Genomic DNA, 27,400 nt, shown 5'->3' on the forward strand with positions numbered 1-27,400 from the left:
TAATTTGAATATATCGGTCCAAAGTGGAAAGCTTATCAAGATGTATATAACCAATGTATTCCAATGCTATTCCAAACCAACTGATAAAATCTATTAACCAAATAAATCTAAATTTGATCTTACTTTATTTTTTATCTGGAAAAACCACATCAGAAACGTTTCAGTTGACAATATCCAGTTATCGCGATATTTTGACCGGCTTATGTGAGATCTGTAGCCGGATATCCGTTCTCTTTTCCGTGGCGGACCGTCGCGGGTTTGGTTTGGTAAGATGAAGGTACAAACTTCTTTTGTCTATAGTTTTATCTGTTTTGATAATATTTGAGGGATATTCTACTATGTGTGATGCAGTGATTCTGATCTGTAAAGTAGCTTACTTTCCTGCGTTATTAGCGGCCGTGTTGCTGAGGATGAACATTGATTACACGGACAGCTTAGCTTCATCTGACGCTGGAGAAAACATGGCTGCGCGCTGTTGCAAATGTGCCCGAAGTTAACGTTTTGTGACCCGAAATACCTTGATGGTGAAAGTGTTGACCGGATAGCTTTTTATATTAGTCTAAGTTCGGGTTTCAAACTTCGTTTGGATTCTTGCATGAAGAGGGGGCGATTAAAAACCCGAACAGTGTCCCAAATGTCCGCTTAGGTAATATTCCACCTTTTAGTAAGAATCAAGAATGTCTGTCTTAATTAAAACAAGTGTGTGAATACCTGCTTTTAAAAAACACTCGTTTCTTTTTTACATGATGGTCTGTGTTTGGTGTCGGGTGTAAACAAAATGTCACTTGAAGATGGTGTAGGTTTTGGTTGTTTTTTTTGTTTGTTTTTTTTTATACAAACTTCTGTGCATGAGAATGAGTATTTTCGTTTTTAATTATTCTGAGACCTGCTTGTCAAACATATGTACTGTGGCACTTAAAATGTTCGAAGATTTGAGCAGTTAAGGTGTGGACTGGCTATATACACCACAAGTGCATATTGTGTTATACAGATGTGTAATTTGAACCACCTGGTGTATATTATGCAGCCGTATTGCATTTTGGAATGGTGTGGGCCGGCAGTTTATGCTGGAGGAAACTTAAAAATATTGCTAGTTTGGATCAAATATTTATCAGAAGGCTTTTTGAATTTGACCCGGGGAGAGTAAAGGAAGCCATATTGTATTTAATATTATACACTAAATTTGTGTAGATGAGGGTGGTGCAAATAGGCTTGCACTGAATCTTAATTTACACGTCAGTGGTGTACATAGCTTTTGCCGTTAAGGTGAGGGATAGGATGTCACGTCGCCACCATAATAATAACCTGCCAACGCATAGTTAGATTTACCGTAACCATATCCACAACCTAAAATGTTCTGTCATAAACACTGCTATACTAAAATATGAAATGGAGCAAAATGGGGACAGTAAATGTTAATTTCATGAAATGCATACCTAGCTCACCCAAACTTACGTAAGGCCATAAAACTCTGTCGCGCTATAATTTGCTGTTTCGCAGTTGTGATTTTCTCACAGTCCTTGACTGAAGCGAGAGGTCGGTTTCAACAGAGTTCTGGTGTTGCTGACCAAACGGTCCCCCCCCCCCCCCCCCCCCCCTAAAAATTGGTTTGCCCTGCCTTCACTGTGCACGTGTGATTTCGGAGCATTAGCATAGTCATTTCTAAGCGTCAGCTGTGATTCACCGATTATCACCTCGTTTTTGGTTAAAACTGCACTCCATTCATCATCTGTCTCAGAGACAGATATCTGAAGCTTTTGTACAGCAATCATTTCTACATGAATTCCTCATTAATTCGTAATAAAAGATGGCGCCCCGATCAGAGTGGCACAGCATCACGGCAGGCATCTGACGTGCTGCTGCGCCTACGACATTTCCGTGCATCAGCAGCGAAATGAGGCAATTCTTGCCTCATTTGTACTTAAAACTGCCTCGTTTCTGCTTAAAGCTGACTTTAAGGTGCCCTGACAATTGCACAACTTTGATCCATGCATTTGCAGACACTCTGCCGTGAATGAGACTAAACTCATCTCAAACTCCTAAACCGTTGTAAACGGTGTGCAGCTTCGTGCAAGTGCGCAAAGAAAATTTTGAAATGTTCAAAATCTCCATCACGCATTAATTGCGTGAACTTCATGTGAACATTACGCAAACAATAAAAAAAAACTGCATGTGAGTGAGTCATTGCATCAGCGCACCACATCAGAGCGCAGCTTGTCTGAACAATTATAACGAGATGTTGAATCGATCATAAACATAATTTTACAACTGTTCACAAAAAGGGATGAACATGTAACTGTTTTACCAAGCTATTAATATAAACATGACAAATAGTTACAATTTTAGGTGGTTCCAAATGCTTTCTCCTCATTAAGGGCACAAGAGAGAGGGAAAAGCTGCTGCTGGAGCAGCTTCTGTGATTCCCGAAGCGATTTAGAGGCGTTTTCAACAGCCAACTCCGACAGAAAATGGTTAGTCCGCTAGGAAATGATTATTTTATATACACAGTGTCTAGCGCACAATGCGTGGCATCCAGTGGAATAAAACACGGCGTCCAGCTGGGATCACATCGGGTGGGATCATCACGACTTTGTGCGTGCAAGTGTCAGGACACCTTTAGAATAATTTAAGAGGTTTTACCTTGTCATCTGATGGTTAATAATCATATCATTCCCTTTGATCGCTTTGGTTGTAGAGGGTCAGTCTCAGAAGTGCTGCTGTATTGACGCATGCACAGTGAAGGCAGGGTGGACCAATTTTGTGTCTGTGTGTGTGGGGGGGGGGGGGGGGGTGTTCTGTCTGTAACATCGATTTAGGGCACACAGCCCCCAGCCTCTGTTCCATTTTGTTAAATCTAGACTTAACTGTATGCTACAGCACAACAAAGTAGGTAGTAACAACAATAAGCATAAGTGCCTTTACAGCTTAGCTGCATGACACTAATTAAAAAAGACAAAAAGAAAGTAATTCAGCTTTGTACAGTAGTTACCCATCGTAATAGCACAAAAATCAAGGGTAAAACCTGCAAGCATCCGTGGGGTATGAAGACTTGGAGACAGCCGAATGAAAATGTCTAACTTGTGCGACATCCTGGTTCTGCTGTGACTGTTTTAGGGGTAGATGATACTGGAACTAAGAATGTCACGTACAGTTATACTGGCACCTGTATTGTCTTTGCGCTGTCCTTGGGGAGCCTGATTTTAGTCATAGCTCAGGATGTGCTGTATAATATTTAAATTTACTGTTGAAATGAAATGTTTTATGAGGAATTGCTCCAAATAAAAATCTGTCTTGTTCCAGCTGAACATCTCCTTTCCTGCTACTGGCTGCCAGAAGCTGATAGAAGTTGATGATGAACGTAAGCTTCGCACCTTCTATGAGAAGCGTATGGCCACTGAGGTATCGGCTGACCCCCTGGGAGATGAGTGGAAGGTAAGCACAGGCATGCAGGTTCTCACTGTATCTCCTTGTATGAGTGGTCCTTCAGTTGATTCTTTCTGTAGTGTGGCACCTTTCTCAATAATGAACAGCAGGCAGTAGTTTTGACACTTCTGACAGCCTCTTCTTGTCTATTCAGCAACAAATTTATTTTGAATATTTCTATATTTAATGAAATCCCAGTCAGTCACATATACATCAGGGATTTTTTATTAGGTTGCCTGCATGCCCAGTGATATACTGTCAATGCACACTAATAGTTTACTTGCCTCTTGCTGGCTCATTAGGTAACCGTTTTATGGACATGTGGCTTTGTGCGTGCTTCTCTACTTGGGAGTGGAAATTTAGACACCTCATGATTCGATTATGATTGAGGGATGACACTTTAATCTTTCAGAAACAGATTTGGTGTATATTTGAAGTGAAGGGGAGTAAAATATGCCTTGAAAAAATAAGTACAGTGGCATCGCTGGCTGTTATCGCTGTGGCTTCACTGTGAATATGAAGCACAGCGACACGGACCGACCTTTGTCAATGACAGACTTGTGCGCTTGAAAGGGAGAGTGTAAATATTACTATTGGATATCTGTCGATACCAATACTATTCCGATACCAGAGCTTTGTTTGCTTTAATAGTACTAATATTGTTGATTTTATGAGGTTATTTTCTATCTCGATGAAGTGGTATAGAGGAGGATTTTCTTATAAAGACAACCTAAAAGTTCAGCTACAATTTTCCATAAGGTACATCTAAGATGCAAGCCTAGATTTGATGTTTTGGTGAAATAATTAAGTACTTGTATTTATTGTTGGGTCAGTGACTGAAGTTTCATCTCTTGAAAACCGGATGGCACACATACCATTTTCAGGATGGAGTGCATTTCCAAAATACAACAAGAAAGCACCAAAAAAAATAAATAAAAAGTAATTAATTTCCTCATATTTGGAGTCAGCCTGGGTAAATCATTACACCCTGGCTCTTTTAGTCTTTCTTCTCTCAGTTAAACACTCCTCCTGCTCTTTAATATGGAGCTTTTTCAAATGTTTAAGTTCACTGTATTGAGGGTCGCGACGGAGCTTCCACCTTTCTGCACCATGGCTTTGCAAACATTGCACGTTGCTGTGTTTGGCTTTGCAAACATTGCACGTTGCTGTGCTGTGCTTTGCAGTGTTTCAGCGGACATATCAGCTGGCTACTAACTGCAGAAGGGACCTCCTGAGCGGAGGCATTTCACATTACTTCGCAACTGCATCTCATTGAGAAATGCCTCCATTCAGTGAAACCTCCCCATCCCCAATTACGGAGCTAGCAAGCAGAGCAGCAAAAAGCAATAAGCGAATTGTGCAGCGCATCTGCACATGCGTAGGTCAAACCGGGGCAAAAATTCCAACTACCAAACACACCGCTCCCATTGAATTTCGTCTACAGTAGCATTAGCGGATTGTAAAAGTGGAGGCTTACAGGGATTATTTCAAAGGTTTTAAGCCTTAAGCGACGCATACAATAATGACAGGTGCGCATTGTGCTGTTTTCAAATGCGCAAACGGAATTTATAGGCTTGTAAGTTGGCTGAAAACACACGATTTCAAAGCTCCGCCCAGTCCACACAAAGATGGAAAGAAGAAGAAATGTGGTTGTAAACCTCCATTCATTCGACACAATTTCCCCCACAGAAAAGAAAGATCCAGACGGACGTAAAAGATGGACTAAAATTGTAAGTTTCTTGCACACATTTATTTTGTCAATATCCTGAAACTGTGCCGAATTATAATGTGGTTGATGGCGCCGTTTTCGTGTATCGGCTTATGACTGTATATGTCAGGCCATGAATGACGTGGCGCGTAATATTGTAATATTGACACGTTCTATAAACACACTGCATGCATCCACATATTATTGTATGTCTGTCAACTTATCAAAACAAACGTGACACCAAAGAGGTTATATGGGAGACCCACCTTCATTGTAGTCATTACGAAGCCGGTGGAGTAGCGATTTCTTATCCCTGCTTAGCAAATATTCTGCAATATCCACAGTTTCAGACTCTGGACTTCGTCTAACCATCTGTCAGTTGCCTTCAAGGGGTCAGAAATTTGTTTGTCTCCAATTATCAACAAGGACTGGTCATTTTTGACAGCAGCTCTCTATTCTTCCTTCGTCGGCACCAACGGTAGTTTCTGTAACGATGCAGCACACTCAGTGGCAGCCAGCTCTTCTTTCCGTTTCTGTCCACTGCTGTACATAATCCTGGTTGTAACAGGCAATCCGCGGAGCTTACAAAAACGCTTTAAATCGTCAACTTTCCAGCGGTTGAAATGATCCAAATCATAGCACTCCTTGCTGCTTTCCGCCATTATAGCTTGTGGATTGGTAGTCGAAAAATTTAGCCTATCCATAATGCACCGCGTGGCCCGAGATATGCACTTTGCTTATTGTGTAGACATTTCAGCAGAAACACAGACAGCTCTTGGATTGGAAAACTCCACAGGTTGGATCAGAAATTTCTGATCTTCGAATTATGTTGGTATCGAAAGCAGATACAAATATTGGATTGGATCAGCCCATCCCTAGCTGGCAAGGAGCTAAACAGGCTATAGACTCCAAGCCCCCACAATATATTGTAACTTTGTGTGACCTAAAAAGGGAGTGAGTGATTTTTGTGTATTTGGTAGAGAATATTACAGGAAATGTTCAGTTACTTTTCAGATACAATATCTGGGTACATTAATTAATTTACATGTTAAAAATACCTGTTAAACCTGGAACAGAACTAACCAGTTGTTCCATTGATTACAAACAATTGGCCAATGACAATCGGTGTAAGACAGCGAGTCAGTGACATTTGGTGACAACATGGCTGTCTACAGTGAACAGGATGCATCATCAGACCACCAATAACCAGCAAAATCTATTTAAGCATAAAAATTCTAAAATCAATCAATCAACTTTTTTCTTATATAGCGCCAAATCACAACAAACAGTTGCCCCAAGGCGCTCCATATTGTAAGGCAAGGCCATACAATAATTATGAAAAACCCCAACGGTCAAAACGACCCCCTATGAGCAAGCACTTGGCAACAGTGGGAAGGAAAAACTCCCTTTTAACAGGAAGAAACCTCCAGCAGAACCAGGCTCAGGGAGGGACAGTCTTCTGCTGAGACTGGTTGGGGCTGAGGGAAAAAACCAGGGAAAAGACATGCCGTGAAGGGGGGCAGAGATCGATCACTAATGATTAAATGCAGAGTGATGCATACGGAGCAAAAAGAGAAAGAAACAGTGCATCATGGGAACCCCCCCACAATCTACGTCTAAAGCAGCATAACCAAGGGATGGTCCAGGGTCACCCGATCCAGCCCTAACTATAAGCCTTAGCGAAAAGGAAAGTTTTAAGCCTAATCTTAAAAGTAGAGAGGGTATCTGTCTCCCTGATCTGAATTGGGAGCTGGTTCCACAGGAGAGGAGCCTGAAAGCTGAAGGCTCTGCCTCCCATTCTACTCTTACAAACCCTAGGAACTACAAGTAAGCCCGCAGTCTGAGAGCGAAGCGCTCTAATGGGGTAATATGGTACTACGAGGTCCCTAAGATAAGATGGGACCTGATTATTCAAAACCTTATAAGTAAGAAGAAGAATTTTAAATTCTATTCTAGAATTAACAGGAAGCCAATGAAGAGAGGCCAACACGGGTGAGATATGCTCTCTCCTGCTAGTCCCCGTCAGTACTCTAGCTGCAGCATTCTGAACCAACTGAAGGCTTTTTAGGGAACTTTTAGGACAACCTGATAATAATGAATTACAATAGTCCAGCCTAGAGGAAATAAATGCATGAATTAGTTTTTCAGCATCACTCTGAGACAAGACCTTTCTGATTTTAGAGATATTGCGTAAATGCAAAAAGGCAGTCCTACATAATTGTTTAATATGCGCTTTGAATGACATATCCTGATCAAAAATGACTCCAAGATTTCTCACAGTATTACTAGAGATCAGGGAAATGCCATCCAGAGTAATGATCTGGTTAGACACCATGCTTCTAAGATTTGTGGGGCCAAGTACAATAACTTCAGTTTTATCTGAGTTTAAAAGCAGGAAATTAGAGGTCATCCATGTCTTTATGTCTGTAAGACAATCCTGCAGTTTAGGTAATTGGTGTGTATCCTCTGGCTTCATGGATAGATAAAGCTGGGTATCATCCGCGTAACAATGAAAATTTAAGCAATACCGTCTAATAATACTGCCTAAGGGAAGCATGTATAAAGTGAATAAAATTGGTCCTAGCACAGAACCTTGTGGAACTCCATAATTAACTTTAGTCTGTGAAGAAGATTCCCCATTTACATGAACAAACTGTAATCTATTAGACAAATATGATTCAAACCACCGCAGCGCAGTGCCTTTAATACCTATGACATGCTCTAATCTCTGTAATAAAATTTTATGGTCAACAGTATCAAAAGCAGCACTGAGGTCCAACAGAACAAGCACAGAGATAAGTCCACTGTCCGAAGCCATAAGAAGATCATTTGTAACCTTCACTAATGCTGTTTCTGTACTATGATGAATTCTAAAACCTGACTGAAACTCTTCAAATAGACCATTCCTCTGCAGGTGATCAGTTAACTGTTTTACAACTACCCTCTCAAGAATCTTTGAGAGAAAAGGAAGGTTGGAAATTGGCCTATAATTAGCTAAGATAGCTGGGTCAAGTGATGGCTTTTTAAGTAATGGTTTAATTACTGCCACCTTAAAGGCCTGTGGTACATAACCAACTAACAAAGATAGATTGATCATATTTAAGATTGAAGCATTAAATAATGGTAGGACTTCCTTGAGCAGCCTGGCAGGAATGGGGTCCAATAAACATGCCGATGGTTTGGACGAAGCAACCAATGAAAATAACTCAGACAGAACAACCGGAGAGAAAGAGTCTAACCAAATACCGGCATCACTGAAAGCAGCCAAAGATAACGATACATCTTTGGGATGGTTATGAGTAATTTTTTCTCTAATAGTCAAAATTTTGTTAGCAAAGAAAGTCATGAAGTCATTACTAGTTAAAGTTAATGGAATACTCAGCTCAATAGAGCTCTGACTCTTTGTCAGCCTAGCTACAGTGCTGAAAAGAAACCTGAGGTTATTCTTATTTTCTTCAATTAGTGATGAGTAGAAAGATGTCCTAGCTTTACGGAGGGCTTTTTTATAGAGCAACAAACTCTTTTTCCAGGCTAAGTGAAGATCTTCTAAGTTAGTGAGACGCCATTTCCTCTCCAACTTACGGGTTATCTGCTTTAAGCTACGAGTTTGTGAGTTATACCATGGAGTCAGACACTCTCTTTTTCAGAGGAGCTACAGCATCCAAAGTTGTCTTCAAAGAGGATGTAAAACTATTGACGAGATACTCTAACTCCCTTACAGAGTTTAGGTAGCTACTCTGCTCTGTGTTGGTATATGACATTAGAGAACATAACGAAGGAATCATATCCTTAAACCTAGTTACAGCGCTTTCTGAAAGACTTCTAGTGTAATGAAACTTATTCCCCACTGCAGGGTAGTCCATCAGGGTAAATGTAAATGTTATTAAAAAATGATCAGACAGAAGGGAGTTTTCAGGGAATACTGTTAAATCTTCTATTTCCATACCATAAGTCAGAACAAGATCTAAGATATGATTAAAGTGGTGGGTGGACTCATTTACTTTTTGAGCAAAGCCGATAGAGTCTAATAATAGATTAAATGCAGTGTTGAGGCTGTCATTCTCAGCATCTGTGTGGATATTAAAATCGCCCACTATAATTATCGTATCTGAGCTAAGCACTAAGTCAGACAAAAGGTCTGAAAATTCACAGAGAAACTCACAGTAACGACCAGGTGGACGATAGATAATAACAAATAAAACTGGTTTTTGGGACTTCCAATTTGGATGGACAAGACTAAGAGACAAGCTTTCAAATGAATTAAAGCTCTGTCTAGGTTTTTGATTAATTAATAAGCTGGAATGGAAGATTGCTGCTAATCCTCCGCCACGGCCCGTGCTACGAGCATTCTGACAGTTAGTGTGACTCGGGGGTGTTGACTCATTTAAACTAACATATTCATCCTGCTGTAACCAGGTTTCTGTAAGGCAGAATAAATCAATACGTTGATCAATTATTATATCATTTACCAACAGCGACTTAGAAGAGAGAGACCTAATGTTTAATAGACCACATTTAACTGTTTTAGTCTGTGGTGCAATTGAAGGTGCTATATTATTTTTTCTTTTTGAATTTTTATGCTTAAATAGATTTTTGCTGGTTATTGGTGGTCTGGGAGCAGGCACCGTCTCTACGGGGATGGGGTAATGAGGGGATGGCAGGGGGAGAGAAGCTGCAGAGAGGTGTATAAGACCACAGCTCTGCCTCCTGGTCCCAACGCTGGACAGTCACAGTTTGGAGGATCCAAGAAAATTGGCCAGATTTCTAGAAATGAGAACTGCTCCATCTAAAGTGGGATGGATGCCGTCTCTCCTGACAAGACCAGGTTTTCCCCAGAAGCTTTGCCAATTATCAATGAAGCCCACCTCATTTTTTGGACACCACTGAGACAGCCAGCAATTCAAGGAGAACATGCGGCTAAACATGTCACTCCCGGTCTGATTGGGGAGGGGCCCAGAGAAAACAACAGAGTCCGACATTGTTTTTGCAAAGTTACACACCGATTTAATGTTAATTTTAGTGACCTCCGATTGGCGTAACCGAGTGTCATTACTGCCGACGTGAATTACAATCTTAGCAAATTTACGCTTAGCCTTAGCCAGCAATTTCAAATGTCCTTCGATGTCGCCTGCTCTGGCCCCCGGAAGACAATTGACTATGGTTGCTGGTGTCGCTAACTTCACATTTGTCAAAACAGAGTCGCCAATAACCAGAGTTTGATCCTCGGCGAGTGTATCGTCGAGTGGGGAAAAATGGTTAGAGATGTGAACGGGTTGACGGTGTACACGGGGCTTCTGTTTAGGGCTACGCTTCCTCCTCACAGTCACCCAGTCAGCCTGCTTTCCCGACTGCCCGGGATCTGCCAGGGGGGAACTAACGGCGGCTAAGCTACCTTGGTCTGCACCGACTACAGGGGCCTGGCTAGCTGTAGAATTTTCCACGGTGCGGTATAACTCACAAACTCGCAGCTTAAAGCAGATAACCCATAAGTTGGAGAGGAAATGGTGTCTCACTAATTTAGAAGATCTTCACTTAGCCTTGAAAAAGAGTCTGTTTCTCTATAAAAAAAAAAAAAAAAAAGCCCTCCGTAAAGCTAGGACATCTTACTACTCATCACTAATTGAAGAAAATAAGAACAACCCCAGGTTTCTTTTCAGCACTGTAGCCAGGCTGACAAAGAGTCAGAGCTCTATTGAGCCGAGTATTCCTTTAACTTTAACTAGTAATGACTTCATGACTTTCTTTGGTAATAAAATTTTAACTATTAGAGAAAAAATGACTCATAACCATCCCAAAGACGTATCGTTATCTTTGGCTGCTTTCCGTGATGCCGGTATTTGGTTAGACTCTTTCTCTCCGATTGTTCTGTCTGAGTTGTTTTCATTAGTTACTTCATCCAAACCATCAACATGTCTATTAGACCCCATTCCTACCAGGCTGCTCAAGGAAGCCCTACCATTAATTAATGCTTCGATCTTAAATATGATCAATCTATCTTTATTAGTTGGCTATGTACCACAGGCTTTTAAGGTGGCAGTAATTAAACCATTACTTAAAAAGCCATCACTTGACCCAGCTATCTTAGCTAATTATAGGCCAATCTCCAACCTTCCTTTTCTCTCAAAAATTCTTGAAAGGGTAGTTGTAAAACAGCTAACTGATCATCAGGTTTTAGAATTCATCATAGTACAGAAACAGCATTAGTGAAGGTTACAAATGATCTTCTTATGGCCTCAGACAGTGGACTCATCTCTGTGCTTGTTCTGTTAGACCTCAGTGCTGCTTTTGATACTGTTGACCATAAAATTTTATTACAGAGATTAGAGCATGCCATAGGTATTAAAGGCACTGCGCTGCGGACTAAGGTTAATTATGGAGTTCCACAAGGTTCTGTGCTAGGACCAATTTTATTCACTTTATACATGCTTCCCTTAGGCAGTATTATTAGACGCCATTGCTTAAATTTTCATTGTTACGCAGATGATACCCAGCTTTATCTATCCATGAAGCCAGAGGGGACACACCAATTAGCTAAACTGCAGGAGTCTTACAGACATAAAGACATGGATGACCTCTAATTTCCTGCTTTTAAACTCAGATAAAACTGAAGTTATTGTACTTGGCCCCACAAATCTTAGAAACCTGGTGTCTAACCAGATCCTTACTCTGGATGGCATTACCCTGACCTCTAGTAATACTGTGAGAAATCTTGGAGTCATTTTTGATCAGGATGTGTCATTCAATGCGCATATTAAACAAATATGTAGGACTGCTTTTTTGCATTTACGCAATATCTCTAAAATTAGAAAGGTCTTGTCTCAGAGTGATGCTGAAAAACTAATTCATGCATTTGTTTCCTCTAGGCTGGACTATTGTAATTCATTATCAGGTTGTCCTAAAAGTTCCCTGAAAAACCTTCAGTTAATTCAAAATGCTGCAGCCAGAGTACTAACGGGGACTAGAAGGAGAGAGCATATCTCACCCATATTGGCGTCTCTTCATTGGCTTCCTGTTAATTCTAGAATAGAATTTAAAATTCTTCTTCTTACTTATAAGGTTTTGAATAATCAGGTCCCATCTTATCTTAGGGACCTCATAGTACCATATCACCCCAATAGAGCGTTTTGCTGTCAGACTGCAGGCTTACTTGTAGTTCCTAGGGTTTGTAAGAGTAGAATGGGAGGCAGAGCCTTCAGCTTTCAGGCTCCTCTCCTGTGGAACCAGCTCCCAATTCAGATCAGGGAGACAGACACCCTCTCTACTTTTAAGATTAGGCTTAAAACTTTCCTTTTTGCTAAAGCTTATAGTTAGGGCTGGATCAGGTGACCCTGAACCATCCCTTAGTTATGCTGCTATAGACTTAGACTGCTGGGGTGTTCCCATGATGCACTGAGTGTTTCTTTATCCTTTTGCTCTGTATGCACCACTCTGCATTTAATCATTAGTGATTGATCTCTGCTCCCCTCCACAGCATGTCTTTTTCCTGGTTCTCTCCCTCAGCCCCAACCAGTCCCAGCAGAAGACTGCCCCTCCCTGAGCCTGGTTCTGCTGGAGGTTTCTTCCTGTTAAAAGGGAGTTTTTCCTTCCCACTGTCGCCAAGTGCTTGCTCACAGGGGGTCGTTTTGACCGTTGGGGTTTTTACGTAATTATTGTATGGCCTTGCCTTACAATATAAAGCGCCTTGGGGCAACTGTTGTGATTTGGCGCTATATAAATAAAATTGATTGATTGATCTTTGGATGAAGAACAAGTGTATTTTATGTGTATCAATACTTGGAGATGTCAGCAGATTTTAGTGATAATAATAATAATAATGCTAAACCTCCAATACCAGACGATGGTGGATACTCACACTTTACTGACTCAGAACAGATTGAAAGAACTACAAAGTGCATCAAAAGTAAAGTAGAAGCTGCAGCTTCTATACGTAGATAAGCTTATTTTTTTTTATATCGTGAATTATACGCTGTGAGTCACTGACGGTGTATCGCTGTATTTATCTACTTGGGTGGCTGTTTTTGAAGATTGTGAAATACTAATGTAACGTGTTGGTTATGGTGTCACAAAGCAATGAAGTTTATGCTGTTTTGTCTATGTGAATTCTGTTGTTGGTTATGTGTGACCCATTGATATTCAAAGAAATTAGAATAGACCAATATTTGATCAACATCATGAAATACATGCTCACACACGGCCTTATCATTTCTAATGATCTGACAATTCTGATTCATAGTAATAACAGTGTTTTTTTTATGCTTTACTGCTAGACAAATAGGACAACCTCTGGCCTTTATTTCTTCATTCATTCATTCGTTTTTGTTTTTAGTTATTTATATGTACTTATCTTTTTTTTATTATTATTATTATATCTATTAATTGACTACACAGCCCGTGGTCTACTGGTTTTTGGAGGTGGCTGTAACAGTGGTCTTTTCAAGCTCTGAGTCCGTCCGTCTTGTTGTGAAGCACAGAATGCACAACACACCTGTCATATTTACAGTTGGGGGCACTTTGGTCTTACACACCCTCTCGCTGCTTTCTCATGAGAAAGCAGTCTTAAGCCTGGTTCACATGACAGGATTTTAAAATTATCTTTAGGTTTCCAAAACCTGAGAGACCACACACGTGAAGATAAAAAATCATGGATCTAACAGGTTTGGTCGTACAGTGTGTGGTGTTCAGCCACACAGTAAGGACAACAACACCACACACGAACAGATGTCACACACGAACATTCACAGCTCAGACAGGAAGTCTCACAAAATCTCTCGAGATTAAACGTGACTTCAGATTAAACAAACGGAGGTACTTTGTGGACTATTTAAAATGGAGGGAAACAATGATACAAAAAGAAAAGGTGTTCTTTAAAGGAGTGGAGACAGCGCGACCACCGGACTTTCTGTTAAGTCAGAACATCTGTTTTGATTTTATTTTCCGCTCTGTGTGTCCGTCACCTTGCTTTCTGATTGGCTGCATGTCACATTCAGCAGGCTGTGTGCTCGTTTGTGGTCGAGGGGCACCACACATGCTGCGATATCAGGCCAAAAAAATCCAACATGTTGAATATCCCCGATTTGTGATCGGCGCGCTCCTGACGTCCTTCCGAGCAAATCAGAGCGCTCTGAACACACTACACACGGCAGGAATATCTGATAAGATTATCTTTAGCGTCATCACGATTGTCGGGGCATCCTTAAGATTGTTGGAAGGGGACGATCGGGTCCGATATCGGCCTAATTATCCTGCCGTGTGAACCCGGCTTTATCTGACATTTTGACTGACATTTCTCCATATAATCTAGTTGTACGTCTGATGTTTTCCTGTTTAACCAATTAGTAGTTTTTACTCTTTCATTCTGAAGTTTTGGACACCATCATTTTGTTTGCATTGTCATGTTTGCATGAAGCATTTCTATTGGATTTGCAATTATTTAGATTTGATGTTCAATATATAATATAGTGATAGATTGTTGGGTTCTTTGCAAAGAGGTTATAAATGAGAACTAGAGGCTGCAGACGCACTGAGCCGTGTCCTAGCAAGGAGGCGTGCTCAACATTTTAATTCCTGGCAACTTTGTGAGAAGCGCCCGTAGACAATAGAATTAGTCTTGTCAAGAAACGGGTGGAATATGCTGGAAAGCTGCGCATGTTGGCAATGTCACAAGAGGAGGAAGAAGGGAGACATTTCCTTCCATAAGTAAGTGGCTTTGGTTATTCTTGTCACTTCGTCCGTGACATTAGGTCGACAAACAGGTGTATGTTGCCTGCCGTCCCTGTGTCGTCCGACGACATAGACCATTAACTCTTCAGTTATGTCTAGTTGGCCGCAAGCTTGTCTGTCTGCCATCGAGCTGGTCTGTCATCTCAGTTACCAAAGCGGGTAATACTGGAAATTATGTGGAATTTTTCAAGGGACATTGTGGCACGGAAAAGTTCTCTGCCATTTTCTGCATCCCACGGGGACTTTGTGGATTCTCCTTTTGACCTAAAAACTCCAGTTAGGATAAGAAGCCCAATGTAGGCTTGTAAATGGGTTGAATCCATCTCCCTCGATCTCTCTCCAAAAATGTCTTCTTTCTAAATTAGTGCAACCTAGAATAATTTTTTGAATGGAATCTGGGAGGAAACGTTCAAACGATGACTTGATGTCTTGCACATGCGAAACCACCATCCGCATTGTTCCTGGTTGCATTTTTATGATGTTGGCAGGTATGCGTGGTGGCTCATCCCTCAGGAAAGAAGACCATTCAATTTCTCCATTTCTTGACATCCATTTTTCTCCCCTTGGGACTAACTGTGGGCAGTCTGGTCCTGGGGCTGGTTCCTGGCGGGCTGGTCCTGTGACTCGGTTTCGTTTTGTAAATGGCTGGTGTTCAATTTCATCTTCTTTAGAATCACTTTCAGACTCTGAATTTTCAGAAATATGGTGTTCATATTCTGAAGCCTCTAACTCTGCATCATCATCATCAGAATCTTCAATCTCTTCAAAAATGAACTCTAAGGCCCTCTGAGCAGAAAATCATTTCGCCATACTCATCAGTTGTGATAGTGGCTCACACTGGCAAAGCTATTTATATCGTGTCCCACTCCTAATTTGCGATTGGCAGCTGGAGAAAAATATTGGTTCCCCCAAGAAAGGAGGTAAGATGTGCGGGAATGTGAGAGCAGACAGCTATGATTGCTTGCAACCTTGTGCTGGGAACAGCATTGGCAGAAACACATGTGCGCACCCCCTTTTGTGCACACACATACACACACACAGAAGGCCCAGATAGTGAGATTATGGGATAAAGATACACAGGTCCTCTGATTCCGGAATTCATAAAAATTGTAGGTAATATAAATGTGTACAGGGGGTGTTGGGTGTGCGGTCATAGAAAATGTTTTGATTTGTTCTTCAAAGAAAATGACCCAAAGCCAGTGATTCTGAGCTTGAAAAAATAATTCACTGTTCTGTTTTTCTTTTGAACAAAAGTAAAAACGGGTCCCACAGACCCAAACAGCACACAAGGGTTAATGTAAATGAATTTTACTGGTTCGATACCCAGGTCAGAATGACATTTTAACATGTACTTTGCAAGTGTTTTTCTGAGTGTGTTCAGTCGGGAATCCGCATTGAAAATGCATTAACATCCGGGCACTTTACGGTTAGGAGGTGTCATGTCGCTGTGTGGGGACATTCGCGTTTAGTAGGCAGCATTGGAAGTGCGGACTCTAGTTAATAACATCTTTGATTCTTTGTAACCACTATTTGGCTGATTGCCAAGTACATTCTGCATGTAAATATTCTTTTGTGAGACACTCGCTTGTGAACCGTATTAGTTCAGAAACAAATTCTCAAAAATGAACCTGAAGTTGATATCAAGGACAATAGTCAGAGTGAAAGATTTTGCAAAGCATTATTCTTATGAAGCCAGTCCAGTATATCTGAATGTACTGTTGATGCTAATCAGGACATGTATGATCACTACACACACCACGGCACACCAGTGGACCCTTTTTGGCTGATCTCTAGTCATTAAGGCGGGACAGTGTGTTGCCAGATTAACTGCAGAGCTGCCTACCAGATGTGACCAGTTGTTGTAACAGTGGCTGGTTGAAACTGTTCAGCTCTCTCAATTTCTTAAAGGTGCCCTGACACTTGCACCACTTTGATCTGCGCACTTGCACACACTCTGCTGTGCAGGAGAGTAAACTCATTGCAAACATATGTAAACAGTTGTAAACTGTGCAAGTGCAAAGAAAAATTTGACATGTTCAAAATCTCCATCACACATTATGTGAACATTGTGCAAACAATTCAAAAACACTGCATGTGAGTGCAAGTGATTTGTGTCAGTGCACTGCACGAGATGTTAAATTGATCATAAACATACTTTTACAGCTGCTCATAAGGACTGAACATGCAACTGTTTTACCAAGCCATTACAATATAAACATTACAAGACATTCGAAATGCGTTCTTCACCTCATGAAGTGCGTGGGGGGTGCAGCTGGAATAGTCCTCTGTGATTCTGGAAACGAGGGTGTTTTCAACAGCCAACTCTGAAAGAAAAATGATTAATCCACTATGAAAAAATTATTTTATATACACAGCACACAAAGCGCGGCATCCAGCTGGGAACACAGCGGGTGGGATTGTCAGGACGAAGTGCGCGGATCAAAGTCGTAGGGCACCTTAAGTCACAAAAAAGAGGGGTATGGGGAAGTAAAATTGTTTATATATCACATGATACAGAGCACATATATAGTTGCAGTAAAAATCAAAACAGCTGTGCGTTCATGTGAATGGGCCGTGCTAAAAGGAGACTGCCTATGCTGGCTTGCAGTCGGCTTCATTAGATGCGGCCTGATGCTGGATTGACACGTGATCCAAGTATGGAAAGAATCACTCTGAACTCGGGTTAATATGTTGGAAACAAGGAACACAGCATTAAATTACTTGGGCCCTTACTTACTCCGACTTAAGATTGTTGTGGTGTTTACCGTTTCTGTTGTTTATTTTGTTCTGAGTAGTACAGATTGACTCCAGTGGTAATTGCTGCAATCAGAAAATGAGCAGGTCATTCTTAAGCGCCTGCTGCATAATTTGTTAAAAATAGATGGAGCTCGGCGATGGGTGGTCAAAAACATATACTTGAATTTCATTTTATATTGAGGATCTTTTATGTGTTTAAGTTTATTTTTCCCTGCCAGAGCCCCAGTGTAATTCCTTTTTTGCCATAAGGGTGCAGTGCCTGTAGGAAGTTTGTATTCTTATGGAAAATTGGGAGTTTAAGCAGATAATTCATGGATGGCATGGTCATATGAGGCTGTTTGAAGGTGGGATGTACAAAGAGGTGTACTTAAGGTACCTTGATACTTGCATGAATTTGATCCACGCACTTGCACGCAATCTGCCGTGCAGTAAAGTCATTGTAAACTGTTGGAAATCTCAGCTTCCTGTAAGTGCGCAAAGAAAATTTTGCAATGTTCAAAATGTCTGTCACGCATTAATTATGTAAACTTCACGTGAACATTGTGCAAACAATTAAAAAACACTGCGTGAGTGCACCTGTGCAGCACATCATAGCGCAGCTCATCTGAACGATTATAACGAGATGTTAAATCCATCATAAACATAGTTTTACAGCTACTCATAGGAAGGAATGAGCATGCAACTGTTTTACCAAGCTATTACAATATAAAATAAATAATTACCTTTTAGACTATGCCAAATGCGTTCTCTACATAATAGAGAGAGGGGAGGGCAGCCGGAACAGTTCTCTGATTCTGGAAGCAATTGGAGGTGGTTTCAACAGCCAAATTCTGAGAGAAAATGATTGATGTGCTACGAAATAATTATTTTATATATGCAGCGTCCAGCGCACCAAGCGTGGCTTCCACCTGGGAACACAGCGGGTGGCATTGTCACTACAAAGTGCGCAAAAGTGCGGAGCCAAAATGCACGCGAGTGTCAAGGCACCTTAAGCAGTGATCTGGAAATTATGTAGGTTGAGCGCCTTGAGGCAACTCTGCTGTGATTTGGTGCTGTATATATGAAAATAAATTGAAAATGAATTGAAATTATAGGTTAGAATTAAATCTAAAAAACAGACCATGTTAGCTTATGAGACCGGTATTTGTCAGGACAGTAAGGTCAAAATAAACTGGTAAAGCATCATTTAGAATGGTAGGCTGGCTGTCTTGACATGCTAACAATAGATAGCAAGTGAAATCACAGGGAAGCGAATGATCAGTCGTCTCAAAATGACTGCCATAAAGCAATGCAGATAAGCTATCCAAAACTGCATGCTCTAAAAACTTCAGGAATATCAATGAACACTGCACACACGCCCTACTTCGAATAGTAAAGATGCTGACATGAAAATAAAAGTTGGTGACGTCAAATAAAGGTTTTGTAAATAAATCTCCAAAAAAGTCTTAATAAAGCATGCACACCATGGTGCCATGCGTAAGCCATATCTGAAAGCTGAGGCTGATCTGACAGAGATGTGTGAGCCACACACATAGGCACATCTTGCTTTATAGAGAAGAAAAATCACTGTAAAGCTAAATATTAATCCTCTTTTGTTTGAATGTTGGAAAATTTAGTTGAGCAAGTTGGATTATCAAATTGACACACTGTGTAATTATTTATTCTGCTTTTTCAGGGCTATGTGGTACGCATCAGTGGCGGTAATGACAAGCAAGGCTTCCCCATGAAGCAGGGAGTGCTGACCCATGGCCGTGTGCGTCTGCTTCTCAGCAAGGGTCATTCCTGCTACCGCCCTCGCAGGACTGGAGAGCGCAAACGCAAATCTGTCCGTGGTTGCATTGTTGATGCCAACCTCAGTGTACTCAACTTGGTCATTGTTAAGAAAGGTAAACTGTTCAGTTCTTATTGTAGGGCTCAACAGTAGTTTAGATATTAAAAAATAAGGCTATATGTACACACGTGCATATTGCTGCCCTCACTTTAAGGAATCTGTGTATGTATAGGGGTTTTAGGCTATGCAAAACTTGGCATTAAACATCACCTGAGATGCACAGGGTAGGCTAAAACGTGTTTCATGTGTAGGTATGCTTTGAGTGGCATGATGGCATATTTGTGGCTGAATGGAGTGGGAATTGACGACTCCGCTTAGATTCCTGGAAACGCATGTGGCTTGTACAGATGTTTGCTGTGCATCTCCTTCTGACTGCAGATGCACAGCCAGCTGATGTGATCAAATCACTAAAGTAAACCTTTTGTGTGTGTTATACGGTAAATGTCTTTGAGGCTATTTATGCTTAACATTATAATATTGATGCTGACAACCTCGTGTCTGTACTCTGAGGCAGTAATAATAATACCTACAATGAACTCGATTAACAGTGGTGAACTATTATGAGTTTCTTATGTATGTTGTGATGTATTTAATGGCTGTGCAGGCCACTTCTGTCAAGACTTTTTTATTTTTACCATCACCATGTTTAGTGTAAAAAATATTAAGAGGTTCTGCATGCTAGTCATTTTTTCATTGCCATTGTAAAGGACATATGGAAGTGTGTGGGCAGTGAAGCTTTTGAATTGCACACTTAGATTTTTGTATGTAAATGAGCCGACAGACATAGACAGCAGCCTATCTTGGTGGTGGGGCTTGATCTCAAACTTAGAATGTTTGTTCATCACTTGAAGTGTATTTGAGGCACTGCAGTGGACCCTTGATGATTGGTTTGTAGTCATTAAGGCGGGACAGTATGGTGCCAGATTAACTGAAGAGCTGCTTACCAGATGCGACCTTCTTGTAACCATGGTTGGTTGAACTGCTTTGCTCTCTCATTACTCTGTCTCTCTTGCGCTCTCTCTCTCTCTCTGTGTGTGTGTGTGTGTATGTATGTATGTATGTATGTATATATATATTAGTATAATATAATTTGTAAATATATGAGGTCTGTGAGAAAAGTAACGGACCTTATTATTTTTTTTTCAAAAACTATATGGATTTGAATCACGTGTGATTACATCAGACATGCTTGAACCCTCGTGTGCATGCGAGAGTTTTTTCACGCCTGTCGGTTACGTCATTCGCCTGTGGGCAGTCTTTGAGTGAGGACTGGCCCACCCTCTCGTCGTTTTTTTTTTTTTTTTTTTTCATTGTTTAGGAATGGCTCAGACTGTTTTGTTTGATAAAAATTTTTTTTCAAAACCTGTAAGGCACAACTGAGTGGACATCATTCAATAAATTCAGCTGGTTTTCGGTGAAAATTTTAATGGCTGATGAGAGATTTTGGAGTTTTACTGTCGCCGTAAGGACGGCCCACGGCGCCTGACGGCGATCTGCGCTCCGAGGTGTCGTCGTCTCGCTGTTTCAAGCTGAAAACTTCCTAATTTCAGGCTCTGTGCACCCAAGACGTCGTGAGATAACAGAGAACTTTCAGAAGAATTCGGGATCAGGAGTTTATCCAGACATTCCACTGTTAAAGGAGGTTTTGTAATGAAAGAATGTGCGGGTAGATTCGCATGTCGGGCCCGACCCGACCGCGGGGGGTCGCCACAGGAAAAACACCTCTGTTGGAAACCTTAACGGACAAGTTGGAACATGCCCAGCTGTTAAACAATTTCTCAGATACTCACTTGTTGAAAGCCATCAAAAGCCGCCTGAATTTTACAAATGGTTTTCAACACGGAGGTGTTTTTCATGTCGCGGCGCAGACGGATTTGCCACGTCGTCACGGATCCGACTCTGTAAATTCGTCCGCACGTTCTTTCATTACAAAATCTCCTTTAACAGTGGAATGTCCGGGTAAACTCCTGATGCCGGCTTCTTCTGAAACTTCTCTGTACTCTGACGATGTCCTGGGTGAACGGAGCTTTAAATTAGGATGTTTTCAGCTCGAAACAGCCAGACGGACGCCACCTCCGACCGCGCCGCGCCGATCCGCTTTGTGGGCTGTGCTTAAAGTGAAAGAAACTCCACAATCTCTCATCAGCCGTTAAACTTTACACCGAAAACCAGCTGAATTTCTCGAATAGTGTCCACACGGATATCCCTCACCGGTCCTGAAAAAATTTGATAAAGCAGCTTCTCAGACAAAGAGATTCCGACGGGAGGGGGAGTCCACACCTCACTCAAAGCCTATCCACAGGCGAATGACGTCACCGACAGGCATGACAAAACTCATGCATGCGCACGAGGGTTCAAGCTTGTCTGATGTAAAAACATATGAATCAAATCCATTTATTTTTTTGAAAAAATAAAAAGGACCGCTTTTTTTATCACAGACCTCGTATATGGTGTGTAACGGCACATGTATTTGTAATGATTGAACCGTTTCGGTACGGGACGTTCGCTTCGGTACAGGGCTGTTCACAGGTAAGTTCACATTGCGTGTTTACATTCAGCGTTCCCAACTTGGCGACTTTCTCGCTAAATCTGGCGGCTTTCCATACCGTCTTGACAACTTCTTTTCTCTAAAGCGACTAGCGACAAATCTAGCTACTTTTCCTGGTGTTACCAGAGACTTTTCTGATGTTTGTCGACTGAAAGTGAAAGTCCGTCACCAAGCGGCAGGGGATCTCCCCTCCTCCTCTGCAGTAGCAGCCTGAAAGCACTGAGCGGAGGGATATCTACAATCCTCCTCACTCACTTGCTCAGCCTACTGACCTCGTTTGCTGCGCTGTGATTAAATAGTCCCCAGACTTTGAGAAGCCCTGGCCTTGAAGTTATTTTATTTTAATAAGTGATGGCCAATTTTAATGGCAGAATAAATAAACGAACCAAGAATCAAATTTATTTGTGGTTCTAATAAAATTGAACAGGGCCTCATGTTGGAACTGTTGTATTGCTCTTGACTTGTGGAAAGGTTTTGTTAAAGGCTGTTTAATAGGAAATTATTTTTTATAATATTTCATATATTTGTCAATATTTGAGAACATTTTATTTAACTTATTACCAGGCAGCACTTTACAATTATTTTATTTTCCTGTTTGTATAATATTACAATAAATTGTTGGTTTAAACAACAAGCAAACTTAGGTTTTGCATTTTGTTCCCATACTGTACCAAAAATGAACTGAACCGTGACCTCAGAACCGAGATACGTACCGAACTGTGATTTTTGTGTAGGTGGTGGCCAAGTGGTTAATGCACTTGGTTTCAGTGCAGAAGGTTCTGGGTTCAAATCCCACCCCTGCCACATTTCTCCATGTAATGTGGAGTTGCGTCAGGAAGGGCATCCGGCGTAAAACCTGTGCCAATTCAGTATGCAGATCCACCTTGGATTTGCTGTGGTGACCCCGAGTGCAAACAAGGGAGCAGCCGAAGGGACTTACTTATATACACAGTGGGGTAAAAAAAAAAAAGTATTTAGTCAGCCTCTGATTGTGCAAGTTCTCCTACTTGGGGAGATGAGAGAGGTCTGTAATTTTCACCATAGGTACACTTCAATTATGAAGACAAAATGAGGAAAAAAAATCCAGATCACATTGTAGGATTTTTTTTTTTTAAGAATTTATTTGTAAACTATGGTGGAAAATAAGTATTTGGTCAGCCACAAACAAGCAAGATTTCTGGCTCTCACAGACCTGTAACTTCTTTAAGAGGCTCTTCTGTCCTCCACCTGTTACCTGTATTAATGGCACCTGTTGGAACTCTTTATCTGTATAAAAGACACCTATCCACAGCCTCAAACAGTCAGACTCAAAACTCAACCATGGCCAAGACCAAAGAGCTGTCACAGGACACCAGGAAGACAATTGTAGCTGTGCCACCAGGGTGGGAAGAGTCAATCTACAATAGTCAAGTACGTTGGTGTGAATAAATCAACTGTGGATGCAATTGTAAGAAAAAGGGAGACATACAAGACCATTGATAATCTCTCTTGGTCTGGGGCTCCACGCAAGATGTCATCCCGTGGGGTCAAAATGATCATGAGAACAGTGAACAAAAATCCCAGAGCTACATGGAGGGACCTGATGAATGACCTGCAGAGAGCTGGGACCAAAGTAACAAAGGCTACACACCAGGCAGAGAGGGACTCAAATCCTGCAGTGCTGGGCGTGTCCCCCTGCTTAAGCCAGTATGTGTCCAGGCCCATCTGAAGTTTGCCAGAGAGCATATGGATGATCCAGAAGAGGATTGGGAGAATATCATGTGGTCAGATGAAACCAAAATAGAACATTTTAGAATAGAACAAATAGAACTCCTTGTGTTTGGAGGAAGAAGAATGCTGAGTTGCATTCCAAGAACACCATACATACTGTGACGCATGGGGGTGGAAACATCATGCTTTGGGGCTGTTTTTCTGCAAAGGGGACAGGACGACTGATCCGTGTTAAGGGAAGAATGAACGGGGCCATGTATCGTGAGATTTTAAGCCAAAACCACCTCCTATCAGTGAGAGCATTGAAGGTGCAACGTGTCTGGGTCTTCCTGCATGAAAATGATCCCAAACCCTCCGCTCGAGCAATAAAGGTGTGGCTCCATAAAAAGCATTTCAAGGTCCTGGAGTGGCCTAGCCAGTCTCCAGACCTCAACCTCATAGAAAATTTGTTGAGGGACTTGAAAGTCCATGTTGCCCAGTGACAGCCCCAAAACATCACTGCTCCAGAGATCTGCATGGAGGAATGGGCCAAAATACCAGCTATGGTGTGTGCAAACCTGGTGAAGACTTACAGGAAATGTTTGACCTCTGTCATTGCCAACAAAGATTATGTTACAGAAAATTGAGTTGAACTTTTGTTAATGACCAAATACTTATTTTCCACCATAATTTACAAATAAATTCTTTAAAAATCATACAATGTAATTTCCTGGATTCCCCCCCCCCCCTCTTATTTTGTGTCTCGTAGTTGAAGTGTACCTATGGTGAAAATTACAGATCTCTCTCATCTTTCTAAGTAGGAGAACTTGCACAATCAGGGACTGGCTAAATACTCTTTTGCCCCACTGTATATATACACACACCGCAATTTCTGGACTATAAGCCGCTATTTTTTTCACACACTGAATACTGCAGCTTAAACAATTATGTAGCTAATTTATGGATTTTTTTATGGGCGTTCTCATAAGTCAAAATACGTCAATTGGTGCTGTTTGTTAATTGGCTGAAAGATGCGGTCCTCATGCGGCGTAAATTCACTCACACAATAAATATAAAGTCCTAGTTGTGAGTTTTAGTGGATTCATCAACACATCCTGAAGAAAACGACATCTGAAAACAAGTCCCTCTGTCACTTTGTGCTACAGTTGCAACTCCATCAGATCAGTCAGTGGAGCCTTTTCTCTTCCTATCCTTGCCCATTCTTCTTTGCAGTAACTCTCAAGCTTATCAGGTTAGATAGGGAGTGTCGGTGCATAGCCATTTTCAGATCTCTCCAGAGATGTTCGGCCGGATTTAGGTTTGGGCTCTGGCTGGGCCACTCAAGGACATTCATAGAGTTGTCTTGAACCCACTCTTTTGATATCTGGGCTGTATGCATTGTCCTTCTGAAAGATGAACCGTCACCCCAGTCTGAGGTCAAGACACCTGACATTCACGCCAAAGATTTCAATCTTTGTCTCAGACCAGAAAATTTTGCTTCTCACAGTCTGAGAGTCCTTCAGATACCTTTTGTCAAACTGCAGACGGGCTGCCATATGCCTTTTACTAAGTGGCTTCTGTCTGGCCACTCCACCATACAGGCCTCATTGATGGATTGCTGCAGAGATGATTGTTCCGAGGGAGGAATGCTGGCACTCTGGCAGAGTGACCATCAGGTTCTTGGTCACCTCTCTGAATAAGGCCCTTCTCCCCTGATCCCTCAGTTTAAATGGGCAGCCAGCTCTAGGAAGAGTCCTGGTGGATCTAAACTTCTTCCATCTCTGGATGATGGAGGCATCTGTGCTCATTGGGGCCTTCAAACCAGTAGAAATGTTTCTGTACCTTTCCCCAGATTTGTGCCTTGAGACAATCCTGTCACGGTGCTCTGTAGGCTTTGACTTCATGCTTGGTTTGTGCTCTGACATAGTTGTCAGCTGTGGGACCTTATATGTAGGCAGGTGTGTGTCTTTCCAAATCATGTCCAGTCAGCAGAATTTACCCCAGGTGGACTCCAATTAAGCTGTAGAAACATCTCAAGGATGATCAGTGGAAACAGGATGCACCAGAGCTCAATTTAGAGCTACATGACAAAGGCTGTGAATAGATATGTACATGTGAGTTCTTAGTTTTTGTTTTTGTTTTTTTGGTTTTTTTTTAAATAAATTTGCAACAATCTCAACAACAAAAACAAAAAATACTTTACACATTGTCATTATGGAGTATTGTGTGTGGAATTTTGAGGGGGGAAAAATAATTTCCTCTATTTTGGAATAAGGCTGTAACATGACAAAATGTAAAAAGCATGAAGCCCTGTGAAGACTTTCTAGATGCATTGTGGGCTGTTAGTTGTTTGATGCATGCTTTTCCTTGTTTCTCCTAAGGTGAGAAGGACATTCCTGGACTGACTGACAGCACTGTCCCTCGCCGTCTTGGTCCCAAGAGGGCCAGCAAGATCCGAAAGCTCTTTAATCTGGCTAAGGTGGATGATGTTAGGCAGTATGTTGTGAGGAGACCCCTGACTAAAGAAGGTAAGACACAGCACATTCACAAAATTAGTTTTACTCCAAAAATATTCTTTTAGTGTAGCTACCAGGCAGGAGGAGATGCGAGAAGCCAAAGATGAGGTTTATGGATGTAGTAAGAGAGAACATGCAGGTGATTGGTGTGACAGAGGAAGTTACAGAGGACAAGATGAGATAGGGACAGATGGTCTTCTGTGGTGACCCCGAAAGAAGAAGCCAAACGAAATCTGGTTAGAGCATATCTCTGAGTTCTTAGTTTTTTTTTTTTTGTTGTTGTTTTGTTTTTTTGCTTGTTTTATCATATGGTGTTAGTAGAATTTTTGAGGAAAAAAAATAATTTAATCCATTTTGGAATAAGACTAACATAACAATGTGAAACAGTTCTGCGCCGTGAATACCTTCCGGATGCACTGTGTTGTCCATTTTAAAGTGTTCATTTCCCATAACCTGCACATCTTTGGAAGTGGGAGGAAGCTGGAGCACCCACATGGAATCCACATGTACACAGGCAGAAAATGCAAACTCCACACAGAAAGCAGCAGGCAGGATGTGATCTCAGGACTTTCTTGCTGTGAGGCCACAGTATTAAACACTAAGCCAAAGTGCTGCCCATCCTTGTAAATAATGTCTTAAAAATGGTGGGAACCCTGTTGGTTTCTATGGAGACACTTACTTGTTTTTTCTCTTCATGTAAATGTGCTATTGTGATAGGCCTAACAGTAATTAAAACTGTCTCTCTGTGCAGGATTAAGTTATCCAAAATGAACTTTTTGGTTAAACCTACTCAGCACATACCTGTCATGGATAAATCCATGTCTTATCTCTCCTTGTCAGGCAAGAAGCCCAGAACTAAGGCTCCTAAAATCCAGAGACTCGTGACACCTCGTGTGTTGCAGCACAAGCGTCGTCGTATCGCCCTGAAGAGGCAGCGCACCCAGAAGAATAAGGAGGAGGCTGCTGAGTACGCAAAGCTGCTGGCCAAGCGAACAAAGGTATGTGCTTCTTTGTGCAGTGTGCCGTTATTTTGTAAATGTTTTGGTGTTTTCTCTTTCACAGCTGGATGCTACATGAGCAACTTATGATGGATGTCATCATTTTCATGACAAGTGACTGATGAAATACATTGTCTTCAGCCATGGTCTGAACTTATAAAACGTTTCTGTGGACTTTCTGTGGTGATGCGGGACTGTCGTGTGACTATC

At 41.5% G+C, this 27,400-nt stretch overlaps 1 protein-coding gene across 1 annotated transcript in view; it reads left to right on the plus strand.

Annotated features, from left to right (window-relative positions):
- Nucleotides 1–207: 207 nt before the first annotated feature.
- rps6 (ribosomal protein S6) overlaps nt 208–27,400 on the plus strand; it is a 29,364-nt gene continuing 2,171 nt past the window's right edge. Inside the window, exons 1-5 of the mRNA XM_034188153.1 lie at nt 208–277; nt 3,301–3,432; nt 19,284–19,494; nt 26,058–26,204; nt 27,033–27,190. Of these exons, the coding sequence (XP_034044044.1) occupies nt 272–277; nt 3,301–3,432; nt 19,284–19,494; nt 26,058–26,204; nt 27,033–27,190 (654 nt within the window). The 5' untranslated portion in view covers nt 208–271. The remainder of the gene's footprint in view (nt 278–3,300; nt 3,433–19,283; nt 19,495–26,057; nt 26,205–27,032; nt 27,191–27,400) is intronic.

This window comes from Thalassophryne amazonica, chromosome 15, assembly GCF_902500255.1.
Source record: "Thalassophryne amazonica chromosome 15, fThaAma1.1, whole genome shotgun sequence".
Taxonomy (NCBI): Eukaryota; Metazoa; Chordata; class Actinopteri; order Batrachoidiformes; family Batrachoididae; genus Thalassophryne; species Thalassophryne amazonica.